Consider the following 14,334-nt stretch of genomic DNA (forward strand, 5'->3'; position numbering starts at 1 on the left):
GACAACGATCAAGGACAAACAAAATGATAAAGATAGATCTTGAGAGCGAGAGAGGAAGAAGCATGTGAGAATCAAAACCAAAGACTGGCCAGAAAATAATAAATTCACATTAATGTTGAATCTTTTTCACAAATGAAATTTTAGACAAAGGGATCTTAATTCCTCCCTCCTGTCATCTTACTAATGTTAAACTGGATATTTGATGGAGCAAAAATGTACTGTTACTGTTACGTGAGTGTTTATTTGCCCCAAACAGCCACATTACTGTACTGTACAGTAGCTGTAAATTAGTGAGCAACGGTGAGGGTGTGTGTTTCTGTGTGTTTTCATCTAGACCCTTCCCTGAACTCAGCACTCAACAAGGACTCTGGTTCTCTCTCTTCTCCTCCCCTCTCATCTCTGTATTGTTACGTTAGTTTCTCCTCCAGCTCCATTCAGCAGACAACATGGAGGATAGCTGCTACAGTCAGGGTGATAAACAGGAGTGAGGATAAATCCATATTTTAATCCTGAAAGTTAAAAAGTAATCTCTGAGCTCTCCTCCTGTTGGTAAACGGCTCTGGATCAGAGCAGAATCTGATGATTAAAGGTTGATGCTGCTTTGAAAGTAAGGTACCTAAATAAGTGTGTGTAAAGCAGAGATGATAAAGAGTTTATAAGTAGTAGCATCACTCTTGGTTGTATTTGAGAACAGCAGGCTGTGTGATGTTTGTGGCCGTGGCTGAAGTCTTCCTGTGGTGGGGATTTTATTTTTCACTCAGACAGACAATGATCGTCACCACAGAGGGCTGGTTTATTCCATCGCTATTTATTTCCATTCAGTACAAATACAGAGGCTGATGTAACTTTATTCAACACAATACAGGTCACTTTTCACTGTTTACTTTTATACTTTGCTGCAAAGCTTTGACCTGAGAGGTCTTCTGACTTACTCACACCACACTGTGCTGTCTCTTCCTGTGAAGTCATGTGTCTCTCTCTCACTCCTCCCTCCATTTGACTCTCCCTATGAGTAGGTGTGACAGTCATCAGTGTCCTTTGTGTGACAGAGACTTTGGCCAATAAAGTAAAAGAAGCAAACATGAAGCAGATTAATATGATAAAGCATCAGTGTTGCAATAACTTCCTGACTCTATCTGCTGGCAGTATAAATAACGTGAGTCTCCACTTGTCTCTCTGATGCAGGCCTCCTGTTTCTTATTGGCTTTGGGAGGAACATCAGCGCTGCAGAGTTCAGGTCATCAGAGCCCAGATTCTGTAAACCAGAGTATTTAAGGTCATGTAATGTATCTCACACACTGTAACTAAGTTTGTCACAGAATCTGCACTGAATAAAACAAAAAGTTTACAGCAAGAAGGGTGGATCTTGAGGTTGTGTTTCAGCCACATACTTTACAAAAAAACTGGTTCATCAAACTTTAGCTCGTATTATTTTTAAATAAGATGAAATTAAAAGTTGAATATATGTTGCTAAATATTGTAATACCTCACCTTGCTAATTTCAGGATGCAGTTGTTCATCAGCAGCTACATGACAAAAGATAACTCTGATTAGTTAAGGATCACTGACCGAATACTTTGTCTTCACAACAGGATTTGCAACAAATGATAGGCCGGCTGTACCTTTCTGAAGTTGCCTGATTTTAACGGCCAGAACGATGGCAGTCGTCATGAAGAAAACAGCGAGAGCACCCAGGGTCACAATCATCAGGATTTTGGTTCGTTCAGGCTCATCTACAAGAAACATTATTATACTGGACAGTCTTCTTTCATATTCCACATTAAAAACTTGTACAATAAACACAATCTTGAGAATATTAAAGATGTGTTACCTTTCGTCTCAAAAGCCCCTTCATAATCCCATTCATAACCTTAGAAAAATAGTAAGATAGTAAAATATCATTATTCACAGTTGACCACACGTCTCTAGGCTGCTTTCATATTTTATACCTCTGTGACAATACATTTGAGATATAGTGTAAATATGACGAGGAAAAGAGATCACTCCCAGTCTTACCTTGAACGTTTAAGTATGTTGCAGTGGAAATGACAGTATGTGCGTTTATGTAAAATCCACAGAAATACAGTCCAGTGTCAGATAAATCCACTCGCTTGATCTTCAGGAAAACAGTGGAGACGTTGGAGCTCATTTCAAATTTTCCATTTTGAAATCCATCACAAAATGTAACTTCACCATTAGACCCGTACATAGAGGAGATACAGCTGGGCTTGGTTCTGTTGACCACTCTGAACCAGTCTGTCTGAGTTGGACTTGTGGAAATGTTGGAGCACAGCAGTGTGACTTCATCACCAGGCTGAACCTTCACAGTGTGAGACTCAGAACCGGAGACAGAGTTCCAGCCTGAAACAAACAGCAAACACAACATGAGATGTATGAGGCAACAACAATATAATTCAATTCAATTTTAATCTGCAACTGTTACTGGTTACATTATCTGGTGCTGAGAATAATCAAGCGCCAGTACTCACTGAGGCTGCAGAGAAGTAAAGCTGTTATCGAGGTGAAGCTCTTCATCGTGTGTTTGATCGTGTCACTGCAGGGAGAGTTTGTGTCACAGAGCTGGTACAAAGGGATTTCTAGAGGCGGGGTGTCTTTTGTTTTCACCTGACAGCTCACACTGACTTGACAATGCAATACCTTTACATATATTTAAGCTCCAGCTAATTACCAACAACATAAACTGAAATCGACTTCACAGGAGAGTTCAGTTCTAGGACTCAGTTGTCTTTGGACTATTATTAATTCCCATGTGACTTCTTAGGGGCTCAACACTGTTACCTAAATGCAAATATTACATCACTTTTTGTACATTGTTTTCCATCATTTGACTGAAATTTGATTGGCTCTCTTTTAATGACGTCATCCGAACGCTATAACGGCATCTGACTAGAGAATTAGCACCACCAACAGTTTACCTAAATGCATTACCTCCTCATATTAACATAAAAATAGTTGTTCGAATAGCCATTAAGTCTTTTTTTAACCGAAATTTGGTTAAAATTTGCGCTACGTTTGGGTGGAAACTTGACTATGAAGGGATATCTTTGGTTAGAGCAATTGCAAGGTCGGACCACCATCTTGGTCCAGACTGCAATATCTCATCAATTACCAGATGGATTGCCCTGAACTTTTGTTCAGACATTCCTGCTTCTCAGAGGATGAATCCTAATGATGTTGGAGATCCCCTGACTCTTCATCTAGGACCACCATAAGGTTTTTTTTAGTGAGATGTCTCAGCAACTATTGGATGGATTGCCATGATGTTGTATGACCCCCAACATTGATATTGTGAGCATATTAGCATGCTGATGTTAGCATTAGCTCAAAGAATCACTATGCCTTAGTACTCACAGAGCGAGTAGCATGGCTGTGGACTCTGTCTGGTTAAACAGTCTCCTTTATGTTGCTGTTTGATCTCTTAGTTATAAGAAAACTAGTTATTATTCCAGCTAACTTCCTCATGCTCTTAAGAAACAGTTCAGTAAACACCTCTCAAGATTGAGAACTTAATATTTGAGAGTGCAACCTGAGATTAACTCCTCATGTCTTTACACAAAGTCATAGGGGATTGATATATTTTTTAATGTAGCTGTTCTTGCTCTGTGAGAACAGAAATACCTCTGATGTTTGTGTTCAAATGGCTGAAATCTTCCTGTGGTGGAAACTTTATCTTTCACTGACAATGTGTGTCACCACAGGAATCTGATTTATTCTATTGTTGTTTTATTTCTACAACATTTATTATTACAACATTTTTTTCAAACAAGTGTTATTACAGCAGCTAGTTTGATGCTGTCACGAGAAGCTGGTTCTCACTGCTTCCTTTTAGAGGCTACTACAGAGGCCTCGTGATTTTCACCTCAGTTGCTCTCAGACCACACTGTGCTGTCTCTTCCTGCCAAACAAGTGATGTGAGCCTCACTCTTTGCTCTCTCCACCGACCATTTCACTCATCACTGTCCTCTCTGACTCGTCCTCCTCTGTCACACATTAAGCATGCTGTTTGTCCTCTCACAATAATAAAATACAGAAACCTTATTTTTTTGACACCTTCCACCCACACAAAAACACAACAGCAGAGCAAGCTACAGTCCCTGTTCCTTCCTGAATGTATCTGGTGGCAGCGTACACAAGATGTGGCTCCCTTTCTCTCTCTGATGCAGGCCTGTGGTTTCTTTTCTGTTTAGCCTGGAAACTTATCCTTCTAGATGCCTCTCTCTCAACATACTCGAGGTCCCGGCATGACAGACTAAAGCTAATGCAACCCACTTCCTACATCGCCTCCCCGTATTCCACACCTCAAGACGCCCATCCTTCCACATCACCTCTCTCTGAGGGCCAGGTCGTATCAAATGCTACTTTCACAACTGTCCGTTCTTCCACTACTTCCCCTCAGCCACAAACAAGTCAAGCACATGCACCCCAGTGCCCTTTCCTCTTCTCTTGCTTCTACCTTTCCTATTTCCTCTCCTTCGGCCACACCAGCTACTCCCACCACGTTACCAGCAATTACAACCACACAGGCCCCCCCCACAACCCATGGTGGTTTCATCGGCCAAAATCCTTCATTTCCTACTGTCCTTTGCTTCCCTGACTGCAGGTCAGAGCTGGATAATTACCTGCCACTGATCCTCGACCTGGCCTTGCAGTTTGGGGGCAACAGCTTCTATACATACCACATCCTTTTCGCCTCTCAAGTGGCTGGATGCTTGCAACAATTTAACCAAGGAACATACTAGAGAGCACTTGACCCCGAGCTCTATTGCTGTGTCTTGGCAGCCCGTGCCTCCTTGAACTGTGACCTTTGTGCGCAACACCCTTTCTGGCCTCAAAGTAACACTTGAGGGGACACAAAAGCAGTAGCTGATAGCCCATAGCTAGCTGTTTGTTCTTTCAAGGCCAATGTTGATGGTTGATGGATTGTTACGTTCATGGAGTAAAGTACATTTCCCCTCTCGCTACAGTCGGCAGTCAACACTCCAGTACATAAACACATCACAATGGAGGTCATTTCCCTGGATAGCTGCTACAGTCAGGGTGAAGATGAGTGAAGATGAGTGAAGATAAATACACTTTTTAATCCATAATGTTAAAAAGTAATCTCTGAGCTCTCCTTCTGTTGGTAAACGGCTCCTGATCAGAGCAGAATCTGATGCGACTGGGTGTTTATTCTGCCAGAATGTCTGGACTTAGTTACTTTTATCACCTGTCAAGCTTGTGCTACAGTGACACCAACTCACTAATGAGGTTTAAAAGTTTAAAGGCAGATGCTGATATCACTTGTGAAAGTAATGTATCTAAATAAGTGTGTGTAAAGCAGAGATTGATATAGAGTTTATAAGTAGTAGCATCACTCTTGGTTGTCTTTGAGAACAGCAGGCTGTGTGATGTTTGTGGCCGTGGCTGAAGTCTTCCTGTGGTGGGGGCTTTATTTTTCACTCAGACAGACAATGATCGTCACCACAGAGGGCTGGTTTATTCCACTGTTATTTTCTTTTCATCATTATTTTTCCATTCTGTACAAATAGAGAGGCTGATGTTTTTAAGTGTAGCACCGCTGTAAGACTGACTTTAATGGCTTTGAATGAGATATCTGCTGCTAGCAACTACTGATGATGATGGATTGTCATGGAATTTTACGACCCCTAACATTGATATTGTGAGCATGTTAGCATTTAGCCAATTGTAAATGTCATTTAGCTAACACCACGTGTCTCTGAGCCTTAGTGCAGCCTCACAGAGCCACTAGCATGGCTGTAAACTCTGTCATGTTGAAAATTCTCCTTTATGCTGTTTGTGCTCTTGCTTTTGACAATACCAGTAACTTATTCCAGCTGACTTCCCTGTGCTCTAAAACTAATTCAGTGAACTCTCCATGAGGAACCTTTGTGTAAAGAAATGAGGGGTGAAGAGATGTGACTGATACATTATTAAGGTTACTATTCTCGTTCTGTGAGAGCAGCATTACCTTTGATGTTTGTGGTCAAATGGCTGAAATCTTCCTGTGGTGGAAACTTTATCTTTTACTGACAATGTGTGTCACCACAGACGGCTGATTTATTCTATTGTTATTTTATTTCTACATTTTTAAAAAAAAGTCTTATTACAGCAGCTAGTTTAATGCTGTCACGAGAAACTGGTTCTCACTGCTTCCTTTTAGAGGCTACTTTCTACAGAACTTCAGAGGCCGCGTCATTTTCACCTCAGTTGCTCTCAGACCACACTGTGCTGTCTCTTCCTGCCAAACAAGTGATGTGAGCCTCACTCTTTGCTCTCTCCACCAACCATTTCACTCATCAGTGTCCTCTCTGACTCGTCCTCCCCTGTCACACATTAAGCATGCTGTTTGTCCTCTCAGACAAAAAATAAAGGCAGACACTTTGACCAAGAGTGAATGAAAGAAACACGGAAAATAAAATACAAACACTTCTTCAAAATTTATTTTTTTGACACCTTCCACCCACACAAAAACACAACAGCAGGTTGACATGATAAAGCATTAGCTCCAGTCCGAGCTACAGTTCCAGTTGCTTCCTGAATCTATCTGGTGGCAGCATACACAACATGTGGCTCCATCTCTCTTGCTGATGCAGGCCTGCGGTTTCTTTTCTGTTTAGCCTGGAAAGTTACTGCTGCGTAGTTCAGGTCATCTGAGCCCAGATTCTGTAAATGAGAGTCACTTACTCTATCATGGACACCAAAAAATCTGTAAACTGGTGGATTAGTGGGTTGGTGTTAACCAGATTTAACCAGATTTCTAATCCATGTCTTGTTGCACAATTTAAATTGAAACTCTGGTCAAAGAAACCAGTCAGTGATATAAATTCAAATGATTTTAAGTCTTTACTGACAAATTATCTCCAGGTTGAGCTGATGGAGCATTTTCATGCGTTTCTGAGGCAATAAATAAATAAATCAATATTAAGAAAAAGGAAGAAGTACAGCTACGACTAGTGTGCTCACATTCTAAACAAAATCACCAGTTGCTCCGAAATGCATATTTTACTCCAAGTTAATGAACCTCAACTGTCCATTTAAAGCTTGGAGAACAAAAGTTAGGGTTTAAGTATGAATTAATGAGGATAATTTTAGCTCTACATTAAAGAGGACTGTTTTGCCTTCCTGATTTTACAGTTTGATACGACCTGCAGCAGCTCGGGACAGAGGTCATTAAGACACGTGTGCGTTTAAATGCAACTTTAAAAAACACAACAAACAGTTTATATAAGTTAACGTTTGGATTTACCTTGTTTCTTTCAGGCTGCTCCTCTTCCCTCACAGCTAAATGGTAAAAGATAGAGGTCTGGTTTGTTCATTGTTATTCACTATATGCTTAATGCTTTCCATCATGTAGACAGAATGTACATGGGGATGTGCAACAAATTGTAAATCTACTGTACCTATCTGAAGTTTCTTGATTTTAACAGCCAGAACTATGATGACTATAGTGAGGAGGACAGTCAGACCACCCAGGCTCAAACACATTAGGTCTGGCATTCCATCCCTCTCCTCTCCTAGAAAAATGGTAGAATTAGACTTTTAATTTGGTGGCTTTACCCGTGATAACTTTCCGAATTAAGAAACTCTTAGCAGAGAAGAGGCGAAACTTACTTTGATTGTGAAAACTGTCGTCATCAACCAAACCATCACCTTTAAAAAAAGGGGGACGTAATAATTTGATGCCTATTAGTTCGCTGTTTGTCTTCATGCTGTTTTCATACCTCTGTGACAATAAATTTGAGATATAGTGTAAATATGACGAGGAAAAGAGATCACTCCCAGTCTTACCTTGAAAGTTTAAGTATGTTGCAGTGGAAATGACAGTATGTGCGTTTATGTAAAATCCACAGAAATACAGTCCGGTGTCAGATAAATCCACTCGCTTGATCTTCAGGAAAACAGTGGAGACGTTGGAGCTCATTTCAAATTTTTCATTTTGAAATCCATCACAGAATGTAACTTCACCATTTGACCCGTACATAGAGGAGATACAGCTGGGCTTGGTTCTGTTAACCACTCTGAACCAGTCTGTCTGAGTTGGACTTGTGGCAAGGTTGGAGCAGAGCAGTGTGGCTTCATCACCAGGCTGAACCTTCACAGTGTGAGACTCAGAACCGGAGACAGAGATCCAGCCTGAAACAAACAGCAGACACAACATGAGGTTTATTCCTTTAGCTGATAAACCAACAACACATCTAAATTAGCTCAATACTCACTAATTTGTAAGTAAAAATTAAGGGTAGTTCATTTGATCGTATTTGCTGCTTCCAGTACTTACTGAGGCTGCAGAGAAGTAAAGATGTCATCAAGGTGAAGCCCTTCATTGTGCGTATAACCGTGTCACAGCTAGGGCACTTTATGTCACTGTAAAGGGGCGTTCATTGGAAAGGGGCGGGGTATTGAATAATTTATGTAAAGACCTCAAATCTTCACCATGAATGTCTGTGCCTGATGCAAGCTGAGATAAAATGTGCTTCAAAGATTTTCTGACGCCCTAAGTAACAATTCCTCTGCTGCTCTTACAGTTTAATGTACAGCCATCATGGAAGATATCCTCACCTCATTTGTAAAAGTCTGATACAGCAGCTCAGACAGTATAAATCACATGCACGTTTTTTGTTATACATCTTTGTTCATGAATACAATTAAACAACATGTTGTTCCTCTCTTGGATCAAGGTGCACAGATAGGAGTAGTTGAACAACACAATAATACAGGTAAATCAGTTAACAAATAAATAAATAAATAAAAACAAATTTAAGAGAAATTAATAAAATATCTAAATACCATGAAAAGAATGATTACTAACCATGTTACAGATAGTGTTGGAGGACCATGTATGTAATGATGTTTCTGATGTTAACCCCTCGATATTAATACTTGGTGCCTCTGACTCTGCACACTGGTGCCATTGATTTTCATGTTGTATCATTGTTGCTGATACGATCTACCATGACTATGTCATCATTAAACTTGCAATTGTAAATTACTTGGCATCCAGGGGACTTCACAGGTTCTCCCAGTGACGGAGGGAGGTGTTGACCACATGAAAAAAACAACAACTATCGAGACAGCACTTAGAACATGCTATATGCAATTTCTGCCACATGGGGTATCTAAAACAACACAGAACAAAAAACGTTTGCTGAGTGTTGTGTGTGGGCAGCTCAAAGCCCGCCAGCTCTGGAGGTCAGGTGCAGAGCCAGACCTTCTGGAGGAATAAACATCTGCAGTCACATCATATTTTGCTCTGATTTAGAGTCGTTTACCAATGTGAGGCAAGCTTAGAAATTACCATAAAGTCAATTTATCTTACCCCCTGTTTATCAACCTGATTGCAGCAGTGGTCTGCAGAGGTGACCTCCATTTTTGGGTGTTTATATACTGTAATGTTTACTGCAACCTGGAGCTGGAGGGGAAATTTACTTCATGAATGTACGATGCAGAGAGGAGATAAATAACCGAGAGAACCGGAATCTCTGGTGAGTGCTGAGTTTAGTGAGAGGTTGACCTGAATTCAAACACACAGATAGACACACACGTCTTCAGTATGTGCCGTTGCTTGCTAGCTTACAGCTAATGCACAGTAAAGTAATTTGGCTGTTAGGGATGAATAAACACTTGCGCGAGTAATGGGTTTAAACACAAATGATACCACTGTCAAACGTGCATGACTAATGTGAGGCAAAAACTTGCTTTGCTGGTGGTGAAAGCACCATTCAACAACCACGGTTGCTGATGAAAATCTATTTGATGTGACTCAGCCACAACCAGTTTTATTCATGTTACATTTTGTCTCGTTTGCCATCTTCCTCACTTCCCTCCTGGAATTTATAGCGACAGGAGTTTCCTTGAGTGAACTTGGGCTTGAGCATTGTTGGAAACATTTTGCATATTGTAAGCACACAACTAAACAACATATATAAAAAAGGTCTAGTCTTTTTTTAGACATTTGAATGCAGAAATCTTGCATATTGTTTTTAGGAAGCCAGACCTTCTTTTATCAGACCTCCACAATCATCTAAGTCTTCCCCTCACATTAACCGAATCACTGTACTATAAAGATACTGTATAACCAAAAGGGCAGGTAAAATCACATCTGACTGTTGCTCATGACATATTGCAACTTGTCCCCTATAGGAGGCACTACAGACTCCTGTCAACCAAAACATCCTGCTCTGAAAAATGTTTCTAAAAAGTTAATTTGCATATTGTTACTTCACTGTGATGTTTGAGCTTGAACTCTGCGGAATACACAGGAGGAGGAGAGTTTAAATCACATTTTGAGACGTGGGTGTACAAACAGGACTTTGGCCTAACAACTAGTTTGAAATCCAATCATGACCCAATCTGTAACTTATTGATTATGTTTTCCTTAATGAGAGCGGCAGTAGATGCAACCTTTGTCATTTTTAAGTCTGGATGACTTCTATTTATTATTTTTTTCAAAGTGAAGAATTTCAGTGTTTATGCTGTTAAACATGCTCGAAGAGGATATTAAAGGTATGAGTCCAGTAATGAAGAAACCCATAAACATTTTTGAGTAAACCTTAATGTCCTACACAGCTTTTGAGTTTGAACATTAGGTCTGTGTTACGGTTAGGTTATTCAACCTTTAACTGTGGCCAAGACGGATGTTTAAAGTGCCACATAGTATGACCCTATTAACAACCAATCAAATGCAGCCCCATTTTGAAGCTGCTGTCTGCTTTTTCACTCTAAGCATTCTGCTCTTTAGCCCTCTGAGACAATGCAGCTGTATATGATCCTCTGCGGAGTATGTAAGTCTCTTGATATGAAATATGTTCTATCTGTTTTTCAAATTAAGGCTAAAAAATTGAATTTCAGCTCATGTTTTTTTTACATTTTGTCTGTTTGACCTAGTACACCTGTCAGCAGTGATCCAGTCGACCGCAGTCAAACAGGACACTGGGGTTATATCCACCAGTGTTGGGGACAATGTGACTTTACATTGTTTCTATGACAGCCAAGTGGCGATGCACTTCTCCTGGTACCGACAAACCTTAGGAGGTGGACCTGAGCTCCTCACCAGTATTTACAAGTATGACCAACCATCCAAAGGCATCCACCAGATGGAGAAGCACCCTCGATTCTCTGTTCAAATGAAGGACGGGACGAATCATTTACACATCTCTGAGGTCCATATCTCAGATTCAGCGACGTACTTCTGTGGGAGCTCACACTCGAACAGGGTGGAGTTTGGAGAGGGGGTCTTTCTAAGTGTCAGAGGTATTGTGCTTTTATTTCTGATTGGTTTTGACAATAGATGTCATGCAGAGGTTGCTAAAAAATTTGCATCCCAAATAATCAGATTTAGAAACGATCTACTCCCCCGCATGCTGATGGAAGGACGAGCGAAGTTTCGTAGTCCACAAAATATTTCCTGAGCTTCACAGTAAAACTGAGTTGCAGCATTCTCCGAAACAACTGAAGTAGATGGGGATTTGTTTGAAACTTAAAAAAACAAAAAACAGATAAGAAAACATAAATGGCACCATGCAGCTCGTCCTGCGTTATCCAACCCCCGAGACCCCACGTTGATTTGAAAAGATGTTATTCTAAGGCAAAATCTGAATTGCTGCTGAGCTAAAACTGTAGCATGGACCCTGTCCGAGGTGAATTGATGGTGTAAATATCATCTTTTCAGACTTAAACTAGAGTCTCTGTATGGAGCCAATTTATGTTTTTTTGTTGTTTTTTTTACATTTAAAAAAAAGTCCCCATCTACTTCAGTCGTTTCCAAGAATGCTGCAACGCTGTTTGACTATGAAGCTCCAGAAATGTTTGTGGACTACAAAACTTCACCTGAGTTTCCATTGGCATGAGGGCAAGTAAATAATGACTGAGTTTTCATTTTTAGGTGAATGCTTTCTTAAAATACATATACGAAATAAAATAAAAATACAATTAAAGGCTAAATAAACCTTGTGTTGAAAAATTAAACATAAGAAAAGCTACTTAAATACAAAAGTTTCTCAGACTGTTTTCTCTTGCGAATTCTTTTGGATTGTAGGAGTCAACCTCAAGGAAGTAATCCAGGGTCCAGACTCCAAGATCGTCCCACAAGGAGGCTCTGTGACTTTTAACTGCACAGTGCACACTGGAACTTCTGATGGAGAACACAGTGTTTACTGGTTCAGACATGAGTCTCGCCAAGGAATCCTTCACACGCCGGGGGATGGGTGGAAACACGTCTCTACACCAGGGTCTCCTCAAGAGAGCTGTGTCTACCATTTGCAGAAGATGAACCTGAGCTCCTCTGATGCTGGAACCTACTACTGTGCTGTGGCCTCCTGTGGGGGGATACTGTTCGGTAATGGAAGCAAGCTGTTTGTCCAAAGTGACACTGAGGACCAAATGGCCCAGATGAGAATCTTAGTCTGGCTCTCCATCATCAGAACTGGGGTTCTCTTGTTCTTTGTTACTGTTTGTCTCTTGGTTTACATTGGTAAGAGCAGGCAAAGTCCTTAATTCAGAGTTTGGCGAAAAATGCTCATGTAAATCCGAATCTCTGTTACAGTTGTCAGATATTACACAAAATAAGTATAAAAACATATTGTCCTTCTTTGTTACACTTCTTAATAAAAGCTACTTCAAAAAAGCTATTGTTTGTCTCCTCATACACTAACTTTGGTTTGTAGAGGACCGTGAATTTTGTGGAGATATAATTAGAACATATAAAGAACAACAACAATACAGTTTTAAAAAAGCAGTGCGAACCGCTCAACCTATTGTCTAATCAACCCAGTAACTTTGCTCAGATTTTGCTAACCATTACAGCGCTACATAACATCCGTGTGTGGTTGAACACAAAAAAATGTTCCTGTGAAGTTACACAGTCCCTTGCAACAAAATGAGGACATCCTGCTTGAAAACCACCTACATACAAACACAAAAAGAGCACAAAGACAATCTTAAACAGGCGCATGACCAAACTCGACCAATGTGTAGACAGTTCTATTCTTTTACTGGAGACCACAACGATTGATTGCTATAAAACGACAAGGAGTGAAAGGTGTGGCCTGTTTTCTGTGATGAAGCTGAAATGTCAAGGCAACATAAGCATCATGAGAGAAAAACAAGCAAAGCCCACAGAAACACTAGATTGTTATAGTGTACAAACACAAAAAATAAGTCACAAATATGGCCAATTTTGAAATTAGTCTTTTCATCTCAGTTTCTTACTGGTGAGTTATCAGGGTTATTTTCTCAGACTGAAACTTCTCCAGAGCCGCAGAAGACACTATACAACTGTTCTCACAGACTGATTAGTCTGCTCATGATCATGATCATGTTCATTTTTAAATGAAATGTTCAATGCAGTACTTCAACTACCACTGTGGCGTCTCTTCTACCTTAGTAAACGATCTAAATACTTCTGTTGCGGATAGAATCTAAAGGCCAGGTTCAGAGAACTGAGAACCGCTGATGTAGAAACATCCTGCCTGAAACCACAGATACAAAGACACAACAGGGTCTGAAATCACTTCACTGTTACAGCAAAGAGATCACAAGTACCTTCTTACAGCTCTGGGTTTGTGGCAGCATGTCCGATAAATAACTTACATACACAATGTGATGAATTAGACCTTACGTTGCCCCTTTTTGTGTCAGACTAACTGCTTTTTAGGCTGCTTTCTCATCACCTATTTTGTATGGGTGTCAGACTTGGTTAAAGGTCCCCTTAAAGTCTCTACCTGACCAAGGTGAAATCCCTACTTTGTGGTAAGGTCTACTACACCTAACCTAGCCCACCTGTTGGAGGCAGGATTTCCTTTCGGTGCAGACGAAGCAGCCTCATGGTATGCTTGATCACCCCTTGTGGTATATTCTTGAATTTATGAGTCAGGAACTAACACATAAAAGATGAGATCACAGTGTAGGGAGATGATTGTACATCTGAAATACAATCTAAAGAGGGCACACAATACAAACCATAAACCCAGATACATCCATCCACCCACTTCCTTCCAGCAATATACCGCACATTGAAGATCATATGAGATTAACTTTTACACTGTGCTGGCTGTTTTCTCAGATTGCTGGGGGAAATAGGAAGGTGGAGCCGTACACCATCTGAACAATATGTTGTCTGTTGCTGTAACACTGGCATACAAAATATACATGTATCTGCCCTCTTACACAGGACAGAAGGTTTATAAAGACTGTATGATGTGATTGTGTTGTCAATTGTACTTCCTTTCATAATTTTACTCATGGGTTTATTGTATATATTATTTTTTGGAATATTCTTTGTAACTGTGTCAATAACTGCACATGTGATGCCAATGA

At 40.3% G+C, this 14,334-nt stretch overlaps 3 protein-coding genes across 3 annotated transcripts; 1 reads left to right on the plus strand and 2 right to left on the minus strand.

Moving 5' to 3' along the window:
* Positions 1 to 1,096: 1,096 nt before the first annotated feature.
* On the minus strand, positions 1,097 to 2,535 carry LOC141003350 (T-cell surface glycoprotein CD8 beta chain-like). The gene is made up of 6 exons (XM_073474675.1): positions 2,490 to 2,535; positions 2,017 to 2,361; positions 1,832 to 1,870; positions 1,623 to 1,733; positions 1,492 to 1,526; positions 1,097 to 1,255 (listed from the first exon to the last, which is right to left on the minus strand). The coding sequence occupies exons 1-6, from the start codon at positions 2,533 to 2,535 to the stop codon at positions 1,133 to 1,135; spliced, it is 699 nt and encodes a 232-aa protein (XP_073330776.1). The 3' UTR covers positions 1,097 to 1,132.
* Positions 2,536 to 6,434: 3,899 nt separating this feature from the next.
* On the minus strand, positions 6,435 to 8,345 carry LOC141003912 (uncharacterized). The gene is made up of 6 exons (XM_073475391.1): positions 8,300 to 8,345; positions 7,810 to 8,154; positions 7,633 to 7,671; positions 7,422 to 7,535; positions 7,268 to 7,302; positions 6,435 to 6,684 (listed from the first exon to the last, which is right to left on the minus strand). The coding sequence occupies exons 1-6, from the start codon at positions 8,343 to 8,345 to the stop codon at positions 6,562 to 6,564; spliced, it is 702 nt and encodes a 233-aa protein (XP_073331492.1). The 3' UTR covers positions 6,435 to 6,561.
* Positions 8,346 to 10,771: 2,426 nt separating this feature from the next.
* On the plus strand, positions 10,772 to 12,535 carry LOC141004123 (uncharacterized). Its single transcript, XM_073475619.1, has 3 exons — positions 10,772 to 10,802; positions 10,906 to 11,271; positions 12,056 to 12,535. The coding sequence occupies exons 1-3, from the start codon at positions 10,772 to 10,774 to the stop codon at positions 12,511 to 12,513; spliced, it is 855 nt and encodes a 284-aa protein (XP_073331720.1). The 3' UTR covers positions 12,514 to 12,535.
* The last annotated feature ends 1,799 nt before the right edge of the window (positions 12,536 to 14,334 follow it).

Source organism: Pagrus major, chromosome 10, assembly GCF_040436345.1.
Source record: "Pagrus major chromosome 10, Pma_NU_1.0".
Lineage (NCBI taxonomy): Eukaryota > Metazoa > Chordata > Actinopteri > Spariformes > Sparidae > Pagrus > Pagrus major.

Excerpts from the sequence above, each read along its gene's own strand:
- LOC141003350 (XM_073474675.1), bottom strand. The coding sequence starts at position 2,535 with ATGAAGAGCTTCACCTCGATAACAGCTTTACTTCTCTGCAGCCTCA. Across the intron at positions 1,871-2,016 it reads AACATACTTAAACGTTCAAG|GTTATGAATGGGATTATGAA; the intron begins GTAAGACTGGGA and ends TATTTTTCTAAG. Across the intron at positions 1,527-1,622 it reads AATCAGGCAACTTCAGAAAG|CTGCTGATGAACAACTGCAT; the intron begins GTACAGCCGGCC and ends TTTGTCATGTAG.
- LOC141003912 (XM_073475391.1), bottom strand. The coding sequence starts at position 8,345 with ATGAAGGGCTTCACCTTGATGACATCTTTACTTCTCTGCAGCCTCA. Across the intron at positions 8,155-8,299 it reads TTTACTTCTCTGCAGCCTCA|GCTGGATCTCTGTCTCCGGT; the intron begins GTAAGTACTGGA and ends TGTTTGTTTCAG. Across the intron at positions 7,303-7,421 it reads AATCAAGAAACTTCAGATAG|CTGTGAGGGAAGAGGAGCAG; the intron begins GTACAGTAGATT and ends TTTACCATTTAG.
- LOC141004123 (XM_073475619.1), top strand. The coding sequence starts at position 10,772 with ATGCAGCTGTATATGATCCTCTGCGGAGTAT. Across the intron at positions 10,803-10,905 it reads TATGATCCTCTGCGGAGTAT|TACACCTGTCAGCAGTGATC; the intron begins GTAAGTCTCTTG and ends TGTTTGACCTAG. Across the intron at positions 11,272-12,055 it reads GGTCTTTCTAAGTGTCAGAG|GAGTCAACCTCAAGGAAGTA; the intron begins GTATTGTGCTTT and ends TTTGGATTGTAG.